The sequence below is a fragment of the Thalassophryne amazonica genome, chromosome 20 (genome assembly GCF_902500255.1).
Source record: "Thalassophryne amazonica chromosome 20, fThaAma1.1, whole genome shotgun sequence".
NCBI classification, from domain to species: domain Eukaryota; kingdom Metazoa; phylum Chordata; class Actinopteri; order Batrachoidiformes; family Batrachoididae; genus Thalassophryne; species Thalassophryne amazonica.
In genome coordinates this window covers 51,103,016-51,127,283 of record NC_047122.1, presented here as the reverse complement: position 1 = coordinate 51,127,283, position 24,268 = coordinate 51,103,016, and the positions used below count along the sequence as shown (strand labels likewise).

At 40.2% G+C, this 24,268-nt stretch overlaps 1 protein-coding gene across 1 annotated transcript in view; it reads right to left on the bottom strand.

Moving 5' to 3' along the window:
• Positions 1–24,268, bottom strand: part of vps50 (VPS50 EARP/GARPII complex subunit) — a 208,962-nt gene that overhangs the window by 104,622 nt on the left and 80,072 nt on the right. Inside the window, exons 11-13 of the mRNA XM_034161518.1 lie at positions 22,032–22,130; positions 19,683–19,823; positions 6,142–6,274 (exon numbers count right to left, since the gene is read on the bottom strand). Coding sequence (XP_034017409.1) covers positions 6,142–6,274; positions 19,683–19,823; positions 22,032–22,130 — 373 coding nt within the window. The remainder of the gene's footprint in view (positions 1–6,141; positions 6,275–19,682; positions 19,824–22,031; positions 22,131–24,268) is intronic.

Sequence of the window (24,268 nt, the reverse complement as noted above, 5' to 3'; positions counted from 1 at the left end):
CAATGGACCAACACTGATTTCCCCCCAAAATGAGATGTCCTCCTTTATGAATTCAAGAGAACTTGGCATGCAGTCGGCTGCGAGATCGGAGTTTAGGGATCGTTGAAAAATTACCACGGCGAAAGGAAATACTTTGAGAAAAACTCAGCAACGTACATTTATGGTTTGGAGTCACACCCAACTGACGTCACACATTAATGAACTCCCTCTAGTTGTATTACAGCAATTACATTGGAAACGTATGATTGTATAATTTTGGAGATTTTTTTATTGTAATAAATTTGAATAAAATCTCAATAACTTTTTATTTACAGCTTGTAGTGTCGCCAAACTCACATCACATATCAATAAACTCCAGCTTTAAATAGCAGTCGTTCCTCATGGCCAAGCCGTCCACACCGAGTGACAACACAAAGTAGTTAAAAATGATCAGGGCCACTTTTTCATGTCATCTTCTCACTCTGTTATGACCCGTGGGTCGTTCCAGAGTCGATCCCTTTGAGCTTTTCAAAAATGTTTTTGTTTCTACCCATCTAATATCTTCCATTGCTCTATATTGAAAACATTGCTCACCAGAAGTCCTAAAACAGAAATGCCTCTGTTGTAAAAGTGGGCGTGGCTGAATAAGGTGAATAGTAAAACAAAAACACAATATAGTAAAACGTGCGCACAATTTAACAAAATGTGTGCACATTGTACAACCCCTGGCAAAAATTATGGAATCACTGGCCTCGGAGGATGTTCATTCAGTTGTTTAATTTTGTAGAAAAAAAGCAGATCACAGACATGACACAAAACTAAAGTCATTTCAAATGGCAACTTTCTGGCTTTAAGAAACACTATAAGAAATCAAGAAAAAAAGATTGTGGCAGTCAGTAATGGTTACTTTTTTAGACCAAGCAGAGGAAAAAAATATGGAATCACTCAATTCTGAGGAAAAAATTATGGAATCACCCTGTAAATTTTCATCCCCAAAACTAACACCTGCATCATATCAGATCTGCTCGTTAGTCTGCATCTAAAAAGGAGTGAACACACCTTGGAGAGCTGTTGCACCAAGTGGACTGACATGAATCATGGCTCCAACACGAGAGATGTCAATTGAAACAAAGGAGAGGATTATCAAACTCTTAAAAGAGAGTAAATCATCACGCAATGTTGCAAAAGATGTTGGTTGTTCACAGTCAGCTGTGCCTAAACTCTGGACCAAATACAAACAACATGGGAAGGTTGTTAAAGGCAAACATACTGGTAGACCAAGGAAGACGTCAAAGTGTCAAGACAGAAAACTTAAATCAATATGTCTCAAAAATCGAAAAATGTACAACAAAACAAATGAGGAACGAATGGGAGGAAACTGGAGTCAACGTCTGTGACCGAACTGTAAGAAACCGCCTAAAGGAAATGGGATTTACATACAGAAAAGCTAAACGAAAGGCATCATTAACACCTAAACAGAAAAAAACAAGGTTACAATGGGCTAAGGAAAAGCAATTGTGGACTGTGGATGACTGGATGAAAGTCATATTCAGTGATGAATCTCGAATCTGCATTGGGCAAGGTGATGATGCTGGAACTTTTGTTTGGTGCCAATCCAATGAGATTTATAAAGATGACTGCCTGAAGAGAACATGTAAATTTCCACAGTCACTGATGATATGGGGCTGCATGTCAGGTAAAGGCACTGGGGAGATGGCTGTCATTACATCATCAATAAATGCACAAGTTTATGTTGATATTTTGGACAATTGAAAGGATGTTTGGGGATGATGAAATCATTTTTCAAGATGATAATGCATCTTGCCATAGAGCAAAAACTGCAAAAACATTCCTTGCAAAAAGACACATAGGGTCAATGTCATGGCATAGGGTCAATGTCAATGAGCAGATCTGATTTGATGCAGGTGTTAATTTGGGGGATGAAAATTTACAGGGTGATTCCATAATTTTTTCCTCAGAATTGAGTGATTCCATATTTTTTTCCTCTGCTTGGTCTAAAAAATTAACCGTTACTGACTGCCACAATCTTTTTTTTCTTGATTTCTTATAGTGTTTCTTAAAGCCAGAAAGTTGCCATTTGAAATGACTTTAGTTTTGTGTCATGTCTGTGATCTGCTTTTTTTCTACAAAATTAAACAACTGAATGAACATCCTCTGAGGCCGGTGATTCCATAATTTTTGCCAGGGGTTGTAGTAAAACGTGCCCACATTCTATCCGCATGCAAAACATTTTGTGATTACACTTCTTGGGCTCTGTGCAATACAGTCAAGACTGAGCAAACAAGACAACTTTACAAAACTGTCATATGGCAACAAATACACCCCCCCCCACCCACACACTGGAACAAGATGCTACTTCATATGGACCTCAGTGCTAACCCACTCAGGATGTCCTATCAGTACTTTTTCCTTTTTTGTTTATTTTTGCTCAGATCCCAAGCCAAGTCATTTAATATTGAGAATCTGCCAACATGGAATCCTGATCACATGCTTGTATTTTCCTAGATATTACAATTGCAGAGGTCACACTTTAAGCACAATACAGTGGATATGCCTGACAATTTATGAGCCTTAAAGTGTATCAAAAACATAAAACTACTTTCAATCCCAGCTACTCCTAATGGTTTTTTCTACAATAAAGTAAACAGCTTATTTTTATCTGGCTCATCAATTCCACTTAATGGAGCACTGCAGTAGTAAAACCGGAACACTCAAAGTAATACCAAATGAACAACACTAATGAAAGACTGATGGCTGTGTTTCAGGTATTTAAGATGAATTAAAACTGATAACTTTATTATTGTTATTATTATCATTATTATTAGTAGTAGTATTAGTATTAGTAGTAGTCGTAGTAATATACGCAAAAATGTCTTGTCTTTGTCTTCAAAAGTTAACCTTTACCTAAAACTTTTTGGGGGGGGAGTGGTGGGGGGGCTTCTGATCTGTCACTCTAGCTACTCACCTGTGCTGTACCCATTAGCAGGAGGAAACCATAAGCAAGATGACAATAAAAATGCATGAATTCATCTGAAACACTCTACCTGACTGGCTTGTAAGAAGCGTATCACAGGCACCATCTGTCAGAAACAGACTTGGGGCATATTTGAAGTGAATTAGAGAGCAATTATCCTTTTAAAATCTGGACCATGGTGGTGCAGTGGTGGGTGCAGCTTCGCCAGCATAGACCTTATATAGTACAGCGTGATGGATCACACACTGAGTGACTCGTGTTTAATATATCCAATAAGCTCATTCAAAAAAAAAAAAAAATGCCTGGATCAGGTCCATTCCAATCACTACAATTCGGGCATCCCAATAATCCACAAAACTGACTGCTAGGCTTCTTATGGTTGATGATTTTACACCTGGCAGAGTGAACGTAGGAAGGAAAGGAGCAGTAATACATGCAAGAGATTCTTTTTGATCCATATAAAAACTTCACACCCGACCTCACGCAGGGTACATCTCATATCTATATGCCTTCAACCATAACATGAGCCCAGCAAGACTCACTTTACTCTTGAAACTGTGCAAAAAACAAACAAAAAAAAGTAACAGCAGCTTTTCCCCCTACTATTGGCTTTGGGCCATCGTAGGCTAGACTACAAAGTATACCTGTGAGTAAGCATACAAAATTATATCCCTCTGTTCTGCTACACTAGTTCCTTCCATGTACTATGTATCAGGTGGTGGGGAATCTGTTGTGACCTGAATGCCTGAATTAAAAAATTAATCTCCTTCATGCACATCTTCTTACAGTGTGAAACCATCACAGTTGGGTGGGATTATTTTGAAATGTAATCAGTTAATGAATGCAAAATACAAAATAACTGGAATACATTTGGATTACTTACAATATCATCTGAATACTTTTGGAATACTTCAAAATTAATTACAGAAAATGATGCACTTCATGCTAAAAATGGAAATAACCACAAGCATTAACTTTTTAAACTGAGAAACTACAAATTAAATTATACATCGAAAGAAAGTATCTCAAAACATACATGCATTTTCTAAATGCTTACTATGTTGTAATTTATAAATTAATTTGTAGTTCATCAGATAAAAAAGAATAATTGTGGTTATGCCCAATTTTATATGATGCTCGTCATTTTCAGCAATTGATTTTGTAGTAATTCAAAAGTATTCAGACTATACTGTAAAGTCTTTCTACACATTTCTGGCTACCGTTGTGTAAAGCTTCACTGAAATCAGTGGTATAGAGTATTTTCTTTCACCAAAACATTAAATCTAGGCTTGCATCTCAGATATACCTTCTGGTAAATTGTAGCTTATCTTTCAAGTCTTCTTTTTAAGAAAATCCTCCTCTATACCACTTCATCATGAAGCTGTATAACTGATGATACATAATGCAAAACATGCACAATTTCTCCAATCACAGCCACAGAAGCCTATAACTTATTTTGGGTTGTTGGGTGTCTTGGTGGCTTTCCTCACTCTTTTTCTTCTTGCACAGTCACTCAGTTTTTGAGAACTATCTGGACCACACAGATTTGCCATAGAGTGCCATACTGTTTGTATTTCTTCATAAATGATGTAAATAAAGTCCAAGACATATTGAATGACTTGGAAATGTTCATTTCTTGACTCGTCTGAAGAAAACTGGCAATAAAACTGATTTACATGTATTATACTAAATGGGCCCATTACTTATGCAACCCATCATCTTGGCTTTTATAATTTAAATGAATTTATATCAAGTTGTAGAGATTTGTTTTGAGTTTGAGTTTAAAGAAGATAATTTTAGAAATTTTTAAATTGAGAAGACTGATTTACTTTTTGTATTTTAAATGGCAACAAATTAAAATGTGTGAAATATCAAGTGGCCCAATACATTTGCAAGGCACTGTATTATAGCCATATAATCAGAACAGAACATCAACACACAGTAAATCAGGTAATATGAGCGGAGCGCCACGCAGTGGCACAAAGCTCACTCTATGGTAGATGGAGGCACAAACCGGAAATGGCACAAAAATATCTCCCCAGTGGGGAGAAAAAGGCACAAACTGTTGTCGTAAAAGCCGTAAAAAGCCACAAACCAACGGTAGATGAACACAGACATTATGAAAAAAGGAGTAAACGCCGCATTGGTTGCTGTGGTGCAAGAAATGCAGCCGCCATGTTGGGCCAGTCATCGTAGTGATTCTATCACAAGGCACAGTAAAGGTTTGATTTTATAATCTTTTCTATAATATGTGTGAAATACCAAGTGTTCCAATACTTTTGGAGGGCACTGTGAAGGACCAAAATGACATGGTGAGATGCTGAAGAGCTTTGCTCGTCATGTCCGTGACATATACACATTAATGACAATATCAATATGAACAGTCCTGTTAGGCCTCCAAGCTAAAAGTAAAATAAAAGCACAATTAGTGGACATTTTTCATCAATATGACTGATCCCCTATGTGCTTGTTCAGTAACATCTGCAGTGAAAAGGAATTGGGTGCACACTGTATAATATATGTCAATTCAGTACACATGCCACCGTGCCGTGTGCTCCTTTAAAGCACCAGCATAACTTCAACACTCATGCTTCTTTTATTCAAAGGCAGAGTAATTTCTCTCTGTAAACTGGAGCGGTGATAAACCTATTGTGCGTTGAATACAAACAAAGCCAGGAAAGCACTTTGGGGGGAAGAGGGTGGGGGGTGGAGGGTGACCCCATTTTCTCAGAGTCTGTATTGATCAATTTTGCGTTGTGCTACTAGTTGGGATACACGTCGAGACATCACTCGTGCTCTCTTGGGCATTTGCAAAATGTCTGTTATCATGCTCATTTGTTTCTGAAACTGTAATTGTGTAGAGAAGAGACGTTTGAAGAATTTAATAACCAACTGCTCACATTTTGCATTCACGTCACGGTGACTACTGCTGTTCAGCTCTGAAAATATGAAACGGCGTGTTAGACCACTAACAAACAGAAAATTTACACACGCCAGGAGTGGTTGCCAAGCGGTTAGTGCACTTGGTTTCAGTGCAGAAGGTTGCCACATTTCTCCGTGTAATATGGAGTTGCATTGCTGTGGCGACCCAGAGTGCAAACAAGGGAGCAGCCGAAGGGACTTACTATATACGGTCAAGCACGTGGTCCAAGAAACTGAACTCTTACCTGGAGTGGGCGTGGTCTCCTGTTTGTCATGCTCCTCGTGCCACTGCATGGTGCGGTGGTAGCTTAGCATCACCTCCCATAATGCCTTGCACAGATCAGTCAGGCAGGGAATATAGCTGTCCAGGGTGATATGCTGGTAAAAAGCAAAGACAAGTTAAATGACAGTTTTCTAAGTCAATTTTGTATATTACATTGAAATTTGTATAATACTGTATATGTAGTTCTATGTTTAAAAATAAATACATTTTTCCTGAGTGTCCCTGGGCTTTGTTTTTCTTTTGACATGTTTTGGGGGGATGCTGTCTTAAGTACCGCAAAAGAGTATCCGTGTGAAAGAGTCTCCTTCACCGAGCCCAACCTCGAACTTCAGCAAGGCGTATTCTACAGAAGCATCCATGACATCCTTGTTTATTAGGTTTCAGAGACTTGGCTCCCTGACCACAACTACAATCAAAACATGCCCAATGTCTAACTTTACTGAGATCTCAGTGTAGTAACCTTGTGTACCAAGGTTCACTTTAAGGCACAAAGTCTTTATCAAGACAACATATACAAAAATGTTTCAGTCTCGGCCCACTTTTACCCACAATTAGAATCAAAATGTGCCCAAAATGGAACTTGTCCAAGGTCTTAGTGAGGTGATGTTGCATACCAAGTATCATCTTGACATACAAAATATTTGTCAAAACCGTGCATACAAAGGTTTGAGAGATTTGGCCCCCTGGTGGCCACAATTTGAACTGAAATGTGCCCAATGCCAAATTTGTCAGAGGTCTTAAAGCATCCCAGTTTTCCAAATTTCTCCTTCATACACAGTCTTTGTAAAGGCTGAAGGAGCCAGCGCAAAATACACTTAATTGCATTTTTATTGCACGTTGTACTTCGAAATGTATATGATAAATGGAAACTTGGAAACATCACACAGACATTGACCACATAGACACACATACACATATGTGCACAGATAGATGCACACACTGAGTCAAACACTTTCTACACTGTTCTGCCTTTGGCAACATAGGTAACGGGAAGACCTGCTGATCAGCTGTCTTCTATTTTGCATCCAATAAAGACAATCCTTACAATTGTGATCCAAGGTCACTGTCAGAAAACATGGAATTTCATTGCCACAGGATAAATGAACCTTGTCATGGAGCTAATTAGCGTAGAGACTAATTATTAAGATGATGCCTCGATGAAACACAGAGCTGAAATTCAAACCTCTAGTGTGTACAACATATGAGCCGCCGCAACCTCATTAAAATCAGCAGTCACAGATTGACCCCACACCAGTATGGACACGGCTACTCTTGAATAACGGAACACAGTGACAACTTGTTGGCAGAAATGACATTAAAGTCATTACGAATTTTTTTTTTTTTTTTGTAAAATAATAATAAATTATAATTTTAAATTTGCAACAGTCAATAGAGCTCAGTTTAAAGAGCAGATGACAAACCTTTAAAGTCATTTCCTGTAAGTATTATAGCTGTATGCTATTTGAAGATTATTAATTTTATAAAAAGGGAAAATAATTTCTGTCACATGCATTATGACACAAATTAGTATTTGGAATTATTCTTAAATTGCCAAGTATTGTTTCTTAAGTATGGCACTCTCATGCAAGTAAATATGTATTGCATTTAAAGAGTTCAAATGACGATATACAGTAATTTGAACAATCTGATCAAATATAAACAAAGTAAAGAAAGCACAACATCGGACAGAAGGAATTCAAAGGAAAATGCACACTACTTTAAATCCTGCACACCTAATAAATCTCATTCTAAGCTTTTATGGTGATAAAAAGCCTGGGAAAAAAATGGAATAAATTCCATTTTGGCCCATTTTAGAAAAGCATAGCTGGCATGACAAAAGGCGACTGGCGCAGTTCAAGGATCTACAGAGGCTTTTTGACAGGGCTCCCTAAAGAGTCCTGTCAACATGTTTAGAGACAAATTAATCATCACTCACTTCTAATTTTCACAGAAGCTTTGTTACACATGCAGCACAAGAGTCATAAATGGGTGATTCTTAGACTACGGGCACTCATTATGTCCTTTGATCATATTGTATGAAAAACAGAAAAAAAAGGGGAAATTTCACACTGTTATAGTTATCTTTACAATGAAAGTGTGTTAAGAAATTTGTTCTAGTAGCCTATGATGACTTTTTCACCTTTTTTCAGCATCATTATATGCAAATATTGCCGTTTTGTGCTTGTCCCACACCCAGACTTTTGTTCTTCAATGATAAAAATGAATGGTAAAGAAACGTTTTTTCTAATGTTTTAAAATATCTCTGAATAAAATATCAGTAAAATAATCAAAACATAATTGGGGTATTCAATGTCATACAACTGTTGTGATTTTTTTAAAACAAAATGTAGTTGTCCCACACTATTGCCGTAATTTCCACCACAACACTGTAATGTCCCTTTAAACAGTTTGTATGAAAGATTGTTTGGGTAGTTTCTATGGAGATAAACAGTGACATCAGAGCACATGTATATAGCGCCAAATCACAACAAACAGTTGCCCCAAGGCGCTTTATACTGTAAGGCAATGGTGTGGTGGAAATTACACTCAACAAAAATATAAACGCAACACTTTTGGTTTTGCTCCCATTTTGTATGAGATGAACTCAAAGATCTAAAACTTTTTCCACATACACAATATCACCAATATTGTTCACAAACCAGTCTAAATCTGTGATAGTGAGCACTTCTCCTTTGCTGAGATAATCCATCCCACCTCACAGGTGTGCCATACCAAGATGCTGATTAGACACCATGATTAGTGCACAGGTGTGCCTTAGACTGCCCACAATAAAAGGCCACTCTGAAAGGTGCAGTTTTGTTTTATTGGGGGGGAGTATCTGGTGTGACCACCATCTGCCTCATGCAGTGCAACACATCTCCTTCGCATAGAGTTGATGAGGTTGTCAATTGTGGCCTGTGGAATGTTGGTCCACTCCTCTTCAATGGCTGTGCGAAGTTGCTGGATATTGGCAGGAACTGGTACACGCTGTCGTATACGCCGGTCCAGAGCATCCCAAACATGCTCAATGGGAGACATGTCCGGTGAGTATGCCGGCCATGCAAGAACTGGGACATTTTCAGCTTCCAAGAATTGTGTACAGATCCTTGCAACATGGGGCCGTGCATTATCCTGCTGCAACATGAGGTGATGTTCTTGGATGTATGGCACAACAGTGGGCCTCAGGATCTCGTCACGGTATCTCTGTGCATTCAAAATGCCATCAATAAAATGCACCTGTGTTCTTCATCCATAACAGACGCCTGCCCATACCATAACTCCACCGCCACCATGGGCCACTCGATCCACAACATTGACATCAGAAAACCGCTCACCCACACGATGCCACACACGCTGTCTGCCATCTGCCCTGAACAGTGTGAACCGGAATTCATCCGTGAAGAGAACACCTCTCCAACGTGCCAAACACCAGCGAATGTGAGCATTTGCCCACTCAAGTCGGTTATGACGACGAACTGGAGTCAGGTCGAGACCCCGATGAGGACGACGAGCATGCAGATGAGCTTCCCTGAGATGGTTTCTGACAGTTTGTGCGGAAATTCTTTGGTTATGCAAACCGATTGTTTCAGCAGCTGTCCGAGTGGCTGGTCTCAGACGATCTTGGAGGTGAACATGCTGGATGTGGAGGTCCTCGGCTGGTGTGGTTACACGTGGTCTGTGGTTGTGAGGCTGGTTGGATGTACTGCCAAATTCTCTGAAACACCTTTGGAGACGGCTTATGGTAGAGAAATGAACATTCAATACAAAAGCAACAGCTCTGGTTGACATTCCTGCTGTCAGCATGCCAACTGCACGCTCCCTCAAATCTTGCAACATCTGTGGCATTGTGCTGTGTGATAAAACTGCACCTTTCAGAGTGGCCTTTTATTGTGGGCAGTCTAAGGCACACCTGTGCACTAATCATGGTGTCTAATCAGCATCTTGATATGGCACACCTGTGAGGTGGGATGGATTATCTCAGCAAAGGAGAAGTGCTCACTATCACAGATTGACTGGTTTGTGAACAATATTTGAGGGAAATGGTGATATTGTGTATGTGGAAAAAGTTTTAGATCTTTGCGTTCATCTCATACAAAATGGGAGCAAAACCAAAAGTGTTGCGTTTATATTTTTGTTGAGTGTACATTTACAAGGCCAATAGTGCCCGTAGTTAAAGAATCACCCAAATGGGCTGTTTCAACATAGAACAAAATTCCACTTTCATGTTCTCATTGGGTTCTGTCCCCCTGACTTTTTCCTTAAGTATGAGTCCACGAGTTACAAATCAGTACCATTCAGGACAATCTCTCAGCAGAACAGTTCCTTGGAGATTTCTGGGCTACATTTAAAATACTTCAGCAACAATGGTTCATCATGACCTCTCACTCAAAAGACGCCAAGGAAATAGTTGTCACTCAAGAATGATAAAATGCACAGTACAAGGGTAGGCTGAAAAGTTCTAAGTCTCACTATGATGCAGTTAATGCATTACTCCTTCATGGTGAGCCTTAGAACTTTTCAGCCTACCCTCGTAGACTTAAATTCACAGCTGTCCCGACTGGAATTGTTGATACAAGTGTAAAATGAATATAACTCAACAACCAATACTCAAACATCAGACATGTACTTTTGAAATACACACATTACCATCATCAGCATGGAAACTGATTCCTGACCAACACACTTGAAGCCTACAGTTTTATTTAATGCTACAACTAACAAATACTTCACAACTGAATAATCTACTGAGTCTTTTTTCCATTAATCACTTAACCTAACATTTTTTTCATCTTTTGATTGTTTCCAGATTTGTTGATTATACTTTGGTTAAATTCTCAGTAAAACATAACCATTTCTGACAAACGTTCACAGTCTGGGAATCGGTCAAGAGACAATGTTCCTCGCCACCGAAGGATTGCTATGACGACATGATGCTAACATGACCATGGTTGTTTAAAAAAAAGTTATCCTTTGAAGCACCATGCTGCCACACACCAAGCATGATGGAAAACAACGGAGGCACAAGCAGTGAATATTTATGAGTTAAGCTCCTCAGTGAGGAGACTTGACTGCACGTACTACCACTTGCTGTCCTGTCTTGTCTGATTGCACAGCCTGTACGTTTCTGCATGCATCAAGCCAAAGGGCTTCACTTACACAGTCGGGGAACATACTAATTTTGTTGAAATCAGCCAGACAGCTTTTGTGAAGGCACATTTGTGATCTGTTACAGAACAGCTATTTCCTGAAAACAGTTATCCGTCATTACATTCATAAAATATACAAGTTATGCCAGCTTGGTTTTTAAAATGACAAAAGTGTATTTTACAAATGTGGGTAGGTAAAGACAGATGCATGAAGGGAATACCATCCATTTAACAACAGAGATAGGGCAGGGCAGTGCGGGTACCCTTAGCCCATAGTGATTTTCTGGTCAGACTGGGATTTGAACCAAGGATCCTCTGGTCTCAAGCCTGACAGCTTAACCACTAGACAATCACCTCCCCGAGTTCCCGAGAATGCTCCCTGTGAATTTGAAGAGCCTGGCGGTAATAACAACAGAGTTATGCTGAGCACAGACAGACGGATGTAAAGTCTTCACATACCCGATGGCAGAAATGGGACCGAGCCACCAGCAAGTCACTCTCAAGTCATGAATCTGCAAGTCCCAAGTGAAGTCTCAAGTCATAATGAACACCAATAGTTTGCAAGCTGACTTAAGACTTGCAGATTGATGACTTGAGAATGACTTTACAGTGACTTTATCCCACCTCTGCCCGATGACCATATTTTGGCCATGGGTAAAAAGAGACTGTGTGTAAACATGCAAAAACAGGAAACACTCCCACTTCTAAACAAAAAGGTGTACCAGGTGGTTTTAACCAAAATTAGTATTTTAAATCTACCTTCTTTTGTACATGAGGTCAACAGCATTACAAGTTAGGGTGGTGGTGATTTGGGGAGCAGCATATGAGTCTGTGTACTGTTGTTACTGTTGATATTACAAATTCCCCGGAAACACACAAAAACTGTGGAAAACCAACTGAAAGAATAAGTTTAATGAACGGGGTCTCTTGCCCTGAGGACCACAAAATAAACAAGTTGGTCTGCAAGAAAAACAATGTTCTTCATGATAAACAGCTGCAAGATGCGGACGTCCATCTCTGCTGTTGCACGGTGACATAAACAAACACGAAACCAATTTCCTTCTATAAATAGTGGGATGATAAGACACACAATGTTCTGGTAGTGCACTGGTTTGTTTCTGGAATGAAAACATCTGTATCAATAGTTAGTTCACACAAACGCCTTGAAGCTAGACTGGACAAGCGTAGCACAATATCATTAGTGAATGTGGAAAAGAAACACTGCATGCATCCACCAGATTTATTATTAAAATTAATTTAATCATCAGGTGGAGAACCCAAATACCAGTTTCTGGAGGCAGCTAGACTCACTATACCCCTACATGTGTGTTGGATTGCAAATAATGGAAGGAATTAAACGTACGAGGAAAAATAATTATATCTTGACGGGGAAGCCACTATCTACTTATTATAACACCAAGAATCACAACTTGTATCATCTCAGCTAACTGACTGGAAACATTTTCTTGACTCTTATGGAGTGCAGTGTTGAACTTGCACAGTGACGCGTTTATCTCAATAGTAATGTTCATGTGTATGGGACATCAGCCTTTGAGATCAAGACACGCTTTGGAAGAGCTTATGGGGTGATGAGGTCCCTGGGTAGAGGTGTTTGGTGATGTCAAAACCTTTGCAGGAGCATCAAGCTCCAAGTCTTTTGGGCCCTGTTGTGTCTTATCTTGTTACGTGGTTGTGTCTTGGCCACTGACCGACAACCTTAGGCAATGACTGGATGTCTTTTTTAGTCCGTCTCTTTTGGAGTCTCTTTGGTTATGGTTACTTAGGGAGACTTTGATGAGGAGTACCACTTGCACTGAGAGGAAACTCCAACTATTTAGGCCCTGTGGTATACTTCACCCCATGCTTCAGTGTTGAGGACCCCAACAACCAGAAAAGACAAAAGGAGTGCCCATTTTCAACTGGCTACAGCAACTAGATGACTACTTCCAAGAAATGGCAAGAACCAAGGTGGTTGTGTAATGTAATAGAAGAAGGAACTCATGGCAGTGTCACATGCTCCCAGACCCGATGTTACCAATGCTCCCAGTGTTTCACAATAAAACATTTAATACCAGCATCGCAGCAAATACTTTTACTGTGAAAGTGTTCCTTGCGACTGAGTTTAACTTGACAACACTGAGGAAACGTGAGCTAAAATCAACACCAACAAATTTCCCACTATTTGTACAATATTTCAGTAAGTACATAAGCTGAATAAAATCTTATATTTGCTGTGAGATCAAGTTTAAATAAATTGGGTTCAGGAGATGGGGGTACTGAGGATTTGCTGTTTCAAATATTCTAAATGTTCTGTTTAATTTTGTCTGAGTCTCTTCCAATAATCTGATTAATAAGAATGCTTTTATTTTCATATAATTGATACTAAAAGTGATTTTTTTTTAAACAATACAAAATGCTATATTCAAATATTAATATAACAAAAATACACCTCTTTGTACATCCCATCTTCAAACACAGCCTCACATGACCATCCATGAGAACTCTACTTCAGCTACCAATTTTCTATAGCAATACAAACTTCCTATGGGCACTGCACTAGCAGAGAATAAATGTGCTTCACCAACAAACCTTAAATTTAATTATCTACTGCAAGAGAACAAACGGAAAAGTTAAATTCACCAGTGACAAGCTAAAAACACCGTTAACGACTGTGCCCTTGTGTGCGCCAATCAATCAAGATCAAAATGTCAAACCTGAGGACATCGCGTCAATCAAAGTTTGTTGACAAAGTGTAGAGTATGTGCGATATCACTGGGATCACTGGAACAACACACTGTGTGCTGGCAGGTTGTCCATCAAATGAGTTTAACACAAGCTGTATCCTTAAACAGCGTGCAGTTGGAGGGACATGTTTGTGCAGGGATTTATTTCACAAGAGACAGCAAAAGACACAGAGCAAGAGTAAAATAGAAAGGTAATTAAAATATATATCGCTATATGGTCATGTCTAATAGGTATATGGACCTTTTTCCATCTGTACACCACCAAACTGAAGTAGAAATGGAACAATCAGTACGTGCTTGTAGTGTCGACTGTTAGCTTTAGTTCAAGGGGTTTGACAAAAATAACCCATTAACCACTTAGGACCTAAGGCCATTTGCATACATAGTGCCACTTTTTGGAGAGCCAATAAGTAATTGAGGTAAGTCCTATATAAGCCCTGAGGCCCACTGGCCTCAATACTGACGTGGATGAGAAACCAGTCCGATGCAGCTTACTTCCCCAGCCAAGCCTGGTACACATTTATAGTTGACTGGATTGAGACAGTGCAGATGATTAAGTGTTGTCTTTTCTAAGGACAAGGAGAGGTAGCATAGCCGGGAATCAAACCCAGGTTTAGGGACCCGTCACCCTTGCCAAATCATGTGGAATGTCAAAAAAAAACTGAAATTCATGCCACATCTGGGAGGGAATGAGAATTGTGGAGGACAGCCATCGAGTACCCAGACTGCACTCCAACCTGCCCCAACTGATTTCTGCACATGAGCCTCCGAACGCAGTGCAAATGTAGGTCGAACACTGTAAGAGTACCTGGACAGCTGCCAGAATGCAGTAAGAACAATAAGAATGCACTAAGAAGCTGTACGATTGCAGTCCGCTAGCAGTCTGGCAGAATATATTTCAGCAGCACGAGAGCTGCACTTTGTGGTGTGTTCAGGCACATTTGGAACATTCGGCCAGGATTCCAGGTGATGTACACATGCCACAGAACGCCCCCCTGAACATGATCAGAATGTCACGAATGCCGTTTTTATGCCGGCTGATTGCTTAGAATGCAGTCAGACAGCACTTCAACTGCCATTCGATATTGTTCCACTTCGACTGCGCTCTGGATGTTTTGAACATTAGCAAAACACTCAGAATGCTGTCCGACGGCTATGAATGCACCTTGACACCTCCCGAATGTGGGTCAAATTTTCATTCCGTCGGTGTCACAGACCGAATGGTCCCCCCTAAAAATTGGTCCGCTCTGCCTTTACTGCTCATGCGTCATCAGCTGCGGTCCACAGACTCTCACCTTGTTTCTGCTTCAAACTGCACTCCAGTCATCATGTATCTCAGTGACAGATATCTGAAGCTTTAGTACAACAATCATTTCCATTAATTTCAGCATTATTTCATCATAAAAGACGGAGGAAGCGATCAGAGCGCGACAGATACATGAGCTGCTCGCTGTTGCTTTCACTGCGAGTTGGTCATTTCAAATCGTCACAGATTATCTATCACCTCATTTCTGCTTTAAACAGCCTCATTTCTCCTTAAAACTGACTTTAGAATGATTTAAGAGGTTTTACCTTGTTATCTGATGGTTAATAATCACATTAATCCATTTGATCGCTTTGGGTGAAGAGATTCTGTCTCAGACAAGCTGCTGAGCTCCAAAATTATGCATGCGCAGTGAAGGCAGGGCGGACCAATTTTTAGGCTGGACCATTCCATCTGCGACACCGGCATTCAGCTTCTAGTGTGACAGGGGTAACACATACTGTTAGCCAAACTACTAGCCAATTATCCCTCTGAGCTACCTGCTCTACAGATAAATAACTGGACAAATTAAATACAGTAGTTGGATTATTTAAATGCAAATCACCTTTTTTTTTTGCAGTTTTATTTCAACAGGTGAGGGGATGGATGCATGAACAAGTTCTCAAGTCACTGAACAAGTATATATTATTATTGTTATTGCTATATACGAGGTCTGTCCGTAAAGTATCGTACCTTTTTATTTTTTTCAAAAACTATATGGATTTCATTCATATGTTTTTACGTCAGACATGCTTGAACCCTCGTGCGCATGCGTGAGTTTTTCCACGTCTGTCGGTGATGTCATTCGCCTGTGAGCACGCCTTGTGGAATGAGTGGTCCCGCCCCCTCGTCGGATTTTCATTGTCTGGAAATGGCGGAATGAAAAGGACTTTTTTTCCATCAGAATTTTTTCAGAAGCGGTTAGAGACTGGCACCTGGAAACCATTCGAAAAATTTATCTGGCTTTCAGTGAAAATTTTACGGGCTTCACAGAGAATAAGGACTTTAACTACAGGTTTAAGGACCCCTTTAAAGGACGGTCGGTGCGCCGTGCTGCGAGCTGCGACGATGCGACGATGCGGCACAAACCACTGGATCATTTCTAAGCTGATGGCTCTGTGGATATGAGACCGTCGTGTGCTCTTTCTCTGGTTATCACAAGACCTGGACATCAGCCATTTTCCGGCAGATTTCACTTGTAACAAGAGATTTTGTCATGGAAAGCCGCGCGGAGGCTTCGCGCGTCACGACCGATTCGCTGATGAAGCGAGACAAAGGAACACCTCCGTTTCGGAGTGTTAGAGGACAAGTTGGGACATGTCTATCTCGGCTTTCAGTGCTTACCAGCCCAGTGAGTATAAAAGAACTTGTGGAGAGCTGGACATGTCCCAACTTGTCCTCTAACACTCCGAAACGGAGGTGTTCCTTTGTCTCGCTTCATCAGCGAATCGGTCGTGACGCGCGAAGCCTCCGCGCGGCTTTCCATGACAAAATCTCTTCTTAAAAGTGAAATCTGCCGGAAAATGGCTGATGTCCAGGTCTTGTAATAACCAGAGAAAGAGCACACGACGGTCTCATATCCACAGAGCCATCAGCTTAGAAATGATCCAGTGGTTTGTGCCGCATCGTCGCAGCTCGCAGCGCGGCGCACCGACCGTCCTTTAAAGGGGTCCTTAAACCTGTAGTTAAAGTCTGTGAAGCCCGTAAAATTTTCACTGAAAGCCAGATAAATTTTTCGAATGGTTTCCAGGTGCCAGTCTCTAACAGCTTCTGAAAAAATTCTGATGGAAAAAAAGTCCTTTTCATTCCGCCATTTCCAGACAATGAAAATCCGACGAGGGGGCGGGACCACTCCTTCCACAAGGCGTGCTCACAGGCGAATGACGTCACCGACAGGCGTGGAAAAACTCACGCATGCGCACGAGGGTTCAAGCATGTCTGACGTAAAAACATATGAATGAAATCCATATAGTTTTTGAAAAAAAATAAAAAGGTACGATACTTTACGGACAGACCTCGTACTATATTATTATTATTATAATTATTATTTTATTAAAGTCTTAGACATCATTAACAAATACAAAAAGTATGGTTCTCATACTGTAAATCTCCCTGGTGCAGGTAGTTCTCAAAAGCCAACAAGACACTCATGACAACTCTGAAGGAGTTACAGGGTTTTGTGGTCGTTTGGAGAAACTGACAATAGATGATGACAATCTGATTAGTTTACTTAATATCATGCATAAAACACAGCATGAATAATTAGCCTATCAAAATGAACAAAGTAAAATGCTTCCTGCAGCTCACATTGTGCTCAGATTGCACGTCGTTTTAAACATCTAAGTGAAGTTGGACACGCTCCAAACGTGTGTGCACAATGCAATTTAGTTCGTGAGCTACAAGGCCCCAAATCAGAAAGAAAGAAGAGAGATGCAGAAAAGGAAACTTGAGGGAGAAAGTAAAGAAACAAATGCAGCAGAAAAGGAAAAGGGTTCAGTGACATGAGCAAAGCAGTCACGGTTAGTGCAGTGCAGTTAAACATCAAAGCAAAAGACAAAGCAAGAGGGTCACTAAGGGAAATACCTTAACAGCTAATACATCAGCAGCAGAGATGATAAAGACTCAACAACTGTGTCCTGCTTCAAGCAATGACACACTTTCTCCAGATCCCCTTTCATCCTGCAACAGGGCCTACAGCAGGTCAGGCAGCAGAGGCTCAGAGGGAAAAACAAGCTTGCTGGGTTTGCAAATAAGATTTATGCGAAGTAGCAAGAGAAGCGGAAAGGGTGCTGCAGGAAAGAAAAGAACAAAGGTCATACAGCAGGCTGAGGCACGACAGGTCAGTCCAACATTGAGGATGCAATGTGCTGCATCAATGTTATTGTAAAAAAAAAAGTAAAAAAAAAAAAGCAATCATCTCAGGTGCCCCCCCCCCCCCCCCACCTCCAAAATTAGTTTCCCCACACAGTATCCAGTTACTCCTCCATTTCACTCCATTATGAAAACTATGTCCATTGTTATGCAATAAGACATTTTTTTACTTGGCTACAGGTAGATAGATTTAGCCTGTCATGGTTTGAAACGCCAAGGTTCCAAAACCATAAAAAGTTCCATTTCAACAGTAGGAGCTTCTATAATTAAAGCCCAGTGTCATTCCATGTGGTTCAGTCACAGAGCATTGGACAACTAAAGCCAAAACATCATGGTGGAAGAAGTTATGAAATATTTCATTCCTCATAAAAAGGGGGAAAATGGACCGTGAGAGAAGGAAAGCCACCTAATGTGCGAACCATGCTTTTGAAGAGCAACTGTAAAGGGAAGAAGACATCACACTATTCACAGCACTGTGCTGGATTTAAAGTACCGTATTTTCCGGACTATAAGTCGCACCGGAGTATAAGTCGCACCAGCCACTTTATCCATTATAAAGAAAAACAAACCATAAATAAGTCGCACCGGAGTATAAGTCGCACCAGCCACTTTATCCATTATAAAGAAAAATAAACCATAAATAAGGTCCACTGGACTATAAGTCCCATGGACATACAGGTATGTTAACATGAAAAGTTCAGATGATAATATTGTGACGGCTACCATTTTCGGATGCATATTTCACCAGTCGTAACTTGTAATCTGCAGAGTATGATTATGAGTATGCGACTTATAGTCGGGAAAATACGGTAACAGTTTGAAATTAACTTATAAAATACTATGTTAGATTGACATTGGCTATAAAAGTGAAATAAATACCTAGCATCACTAGCATAAGATAACACAGTAGGCTAGCACGCAAACATCAGTTTATTAATTTTTTTTTCTCCTCCACTCACTATGGACAGAGTTCAAAGACAAAACGCTACAGAGTCAGCAAGCTGTTTCAATCATGAATGGTTCCTCCATTCTAACAGTGGAAAACTATTTTTGTCCAAAGTACAGCATTTTTTTAAGCGTCACACAAGTAAATGAAGTGTTGTTCTGTGACACTTTTCTTCCAACAAACTTCCGTGGTTAGCTCTGTGACACTGTCATCGTCAACATACCAAATAACAAAATAAAATAACACTTCACATGAAAGTCAGAAACTGTCACTATGCAGAAGAGTGAAAGAGAGAAGCTGCACATCAACGCTGAACTAGTATGTCCAGAGAGAAATTATGCTAAATACAGCCTACTTCTGTGTATCGCTGTATTTTTTCCGTTAAAATCTCCTTTATGCCTATTCATAGCTACACGTAAGAGACCGATGGAAGAAAATGTTCTAAAGTGAGTGTAAAGTCAGCAGTATGTCACATATATGACTTAACCTTACCGTGCACAGGTCTTTGTACTGCATCTTCTGAAACTTGGTATCAGCATTGCCGGCACACAGCTCCACATACCCCAGCACCACTTGGAACACCGTGTTGTGGATGGCCTGGGTGAAGTGCATGTGCAGCTGGTCCATAGCAGTCTGCAGAGTGATACATTTATGAGAAGCCACTGTGCCTAAATAGCAATGTATGTCAGTGCAAAATGGAGAAACAATAAGAGCAGAGGGACTACAAGTCCAACTTGGAGTTCTTTACGCTTTGATTGATGTGTAGCGATATTGTGCGTATATAAGATGGCACGAGGAGGGAGGTGAAGAGAGCTGTCAACACTGTAAAGAGTAATAGTCAAAAGTGGGCTGAAATGGGCAATTTTGTTTTCAGTGTTCCACTGAAGTCTTTGAAACAGCTCCATTTGCTGTCTCCGCCGTCATTAATAAAGCAATAAAGACAGAAGAAATGGAAAAACAGGCACACATATTAGCAGCATGTGTTGTAGGGCTAAAACTCTTTCAGCTCTGTTGCTTGACGACAATACCCTCGTGTCAAAGACCTCAAGCGTTTAATATCATTAGTCAATAACAATTAGGAAATTTGTATTACCAGCAAAGGCAGAAGAGCTTTCCCAGGAAACTCGCTCCACTGCGCTGTTTGTTTCCCCTCGTTCAGGTCTGACACCAATGACTGCATTTCAGAGTCAAATCATGTATTCTCTCATTTCTATTTTGTACTTTACACCCTCAACTTTGCAATGAGATCCTACTGACAGCAGAGTTTTGGAAGTAGCAGGCAGCACTGTATTGGGAAAATTTCTACGTGTAAACACTGTTATAATGGAAGTCCATTTTCTGAACCACAAGCTCATGTTCATCTCATCCATCTTGACCTTCTTGCTGCAACAAAAAAACTCAACATTTTTCTCACCATATAGAAAATTTTCAAGTTTATTCGTCACAGGAAAAAGCTTAGATTGTAAACAAGAAAAGGTAGCGACTACAACCTAAATCTCCGGTCACCCCGCTGTTGACATGAGACTTTAATTCCATTACATAACAAAAAAGGCTGATGTTTTATTCAGACAAATTTTGTGGGGAAAAAAAGCAATGCGAGGGCAAGGCTCACCGGGCTAAAAACAAGCAGTGCTTATGAGCCAGGTAATGAGACATGAGAGGCCAGCGTGTTGGGAACAAAAGCATCATGACGCTGAATACCTCCTGGATGATCTATTCATTCACAGATCCCCTTCAAGCGTGCCAAATCTCAAGTGTTTGTATGTGCATTGTGGTAAAGAGCCAGATTTCACACAGAGAAAGCAGTTAAGTGAGGCAAAAGGTTTAGTAAAAGAAGGAAAAATACAACAAGTATGCAGCAGCAATGACGAGACGCAGTCAACGACAAATACTTGACTTTTAGATTTTGAAGAAAGCTCATTACTGCAGCAACATGAAGTATTGATGCAAATCCATCCTCAAGGATGATTACTTTAAACAAGTCATTCACCTTATTTATTAATATAACATTATCTTAAACACTGTCTGGGTTATTTGCAAAACCATCAAGGTAGTAACAAATCCTTGATGTCCCGTTTTCCCATTTTTCTGCCCATGCTTACAATATCTACAGAGCATTTTGGCTAAATTCCTCAAATTTAGATGTTACATTGCAAAAAAAAAAAATAAGTGTTCCAACCAGGTCCTTTTATTTGCTTGCATTTAATATTATAATTCTATCAATTGTCACTAGCTACTGCCAGGTATTTAAGCATTTGCACAGTCGTACAATTTTTGTAATGTAGCCTCTGGACACCACAGCGATGGAGTTTAAATAAAACAATTATGACGTCTCTGTAGTGTAGAATTTCAGCTTTAATTCCATGTCACATTAACCATTTACAAATTATGGCCACTTGTATACATAGTGGCTCCATTGTTCAGGGCCCATAAATAATTGGATTCAAGTTAATAGAAATCATCACTTTTACAGTCAGTTTTCCTTTGACAAGTCAGAAGACGGATACATGAACTCATGTATCCACGAACACTGGAAACCATTTGGACTCCATTTATGCAATCAGCACGGTACTCTACGGTTAATCTGTCTGAAGTAGGCAACTCTTAAAAAGTGGGTGACCGGGCAAGTCACCAAGAAACCCAAATAACTCTCAAAAATTTACAGACTATTGGGCCTTGGATTGACAAAACTGTGCAAAACGCAACTTTTGTCTGTTGCATCACCATTTACACACATTGATGATGAAGTGGCACAGGGGAGGATTATTTTACAAAGACAACGTGAAATTTCTGCAGCAGTTTGTCAGAAGGCACATGGAAGACTTGAACTTAACCACTGACCTGTGTCTTGCCGAGCAGCGTGTACGCCAGCTGGACCTTGGTGTAGTGAGCAACGTCAAAGTGTTTACAAGTCTTCGACAGAGCAACATCAAGCTGTTCCTGTAGGTGGAAATTAAGAGAATACAGAAGAAAAAAGTGAGAATGGAAGAGAATAGTCCTGTTAATGTTATGTGTCGACGCGGGTTGAGGAGCGGACCTGCGTCAGACGGAACCCAGCGCTAAAAATAACCAGAAAGCGGTTCCAAAACAAAACAATTTATTTTTTACCCTCTTTGGTGCATAACAATGTGTACAAACTAAACAGCGTCTTTCTGGTGGAGTGACTGTTAGCACGCTCTCCAGCGCCCGTAAGGATCAAAGCCCGGCGCTCCTGGACCCACTACCACCGCCAAACACCCCCCAGGTGGACACGACAAACTGACTCTCTGTGAAGCAAAGAAGAGGTGAGGTAAGTCAGCAGTTACAACAATATCTTTCAAAAGACACACGCTATCAGCAACACATTCAGGTCTATATCTTTTTTTAACTTTATGCAAATGAGCAGCTTCTCACAACAAGTGGAGGATCACTTATCCGCACGCCACAGCAGTGAGAAGCAAGCTGCACAATTCTCATCACAATTCAAGAATACTGTGTAACAAAACACCAAGTTACTATCAACAATTAGTCAAACACTTAATCACCTTTGATGTGTGCTGACAGCATGTGTCCTCACCCTTCCTTGCTTCACGGGCTTGATGTGTCAAACCCAGGCTCGGTCCTCAGCATCTCACAAACGAACATCACAAGGTCGAGTTCCCGGCAGTTCTGCTTGAATCACACATGACTTAAATGCAGAACGCCATCCAATTATCTGCTTCAGCTGAAAGTCTTTAAGGTTGCATGTGAGCACCATTCACAGGTGCTGCACATGATGTTGATGAGGGTGAAGGATTCTTCAGCCAGCACCTTCTCCACAGACAAATCAGCTCTCATGCCACCTGGAGAGCAAAGAAAAGAAAAGAACACCAAAATATCCAGCCACACCCCCCAACACACAACAGTTAAATTATCTCTATTAGTGTTAAACAAACTTAATCAACATTAAGCGTTAAATTTCCAAAGTTATTACATCGACGTATTATTCTGAATGGGACCATTAGTGCTGGTTGGTATGTGTTAATTAAAACTACTAAATCTTCTGTGCAGGACAAAAACAAAAGGAATTTGCGAGTAGAAGAATGCAGAAGATTCCTGAAATGGGACTGTCATATGAATTAGAAATTTCCCCCCCAAAAAAAACTCGGCCTAAAAATTGAATAAATACTTATTGACAATTTACAACCAAAACCAACTTATTCCCCATGTTTTAAGAAAATCTCATTTTGTAGCATGCTGAAGGCTCATCAAAGTAAAGTATTTGTTACCAAACCACATTAGATGAAACCACACTGTGTATGAAAATGTAAGCAGATTGACTAGTAATACTTATCTGCAAAGGAAAAATGTGAATCAAACAGCGGCCTTGGTGGTCAGTCCCCAGACCTTGGCTTTTAAATAAAAGAAACTAACGAACAAGCCAGTTTCATTTATTCATTAATTTTCTGAATCCATTTTATCCTGGTAAGGGGCATGGGGGGCCGGAGTCTATCCCAGTGGTCACTGGGCAAGAGGCAGGGTCCACCCTGCACAGGCCGACAGTCTATTAGATACCAAGCCTGTTTCAAACTACATGCACGCTCGCACATACAGTAGTGTTCAGACTAATAACAGTGCTATGTGACTAAAAAGATGAATCCAGGTTTTGAGTATATTTATTATTGTTACATGGGAAACAAGGTACCAGTAGATTTAGTAGATTCTCACAAATCCAACAAGACCAAGCATTCATGATATGCACACTCTTAAGGCTATGAAATTGGGCTATTAGTAAAAAAAGTAGAAAAGGGGGTGTTCACAATAATAGTAGGGTGGCATTCAGTCAGTGAGTTCGTCAATTTTGTGGAACAAACAGGTGTGAATCAGGTGTCCCTATTTAAGGATGAAGCCAGCACCTGTTAAACATGATTTTCTGTTTGAAAGCCTGAGGAAAATGGGACGTTCAAGACACTGTTCAGAAGAACAGCGTAGTTTGATTTAAAAGTTGACTGGAGAGGGGAAAACTTATACGCAGGTGCAAAAAAATATAGGCTGTTCATCTACAATGATCTCCAATGCTTTAAAATGGACCAAAAAAAAAAAAACAGACGCGTGGAAGA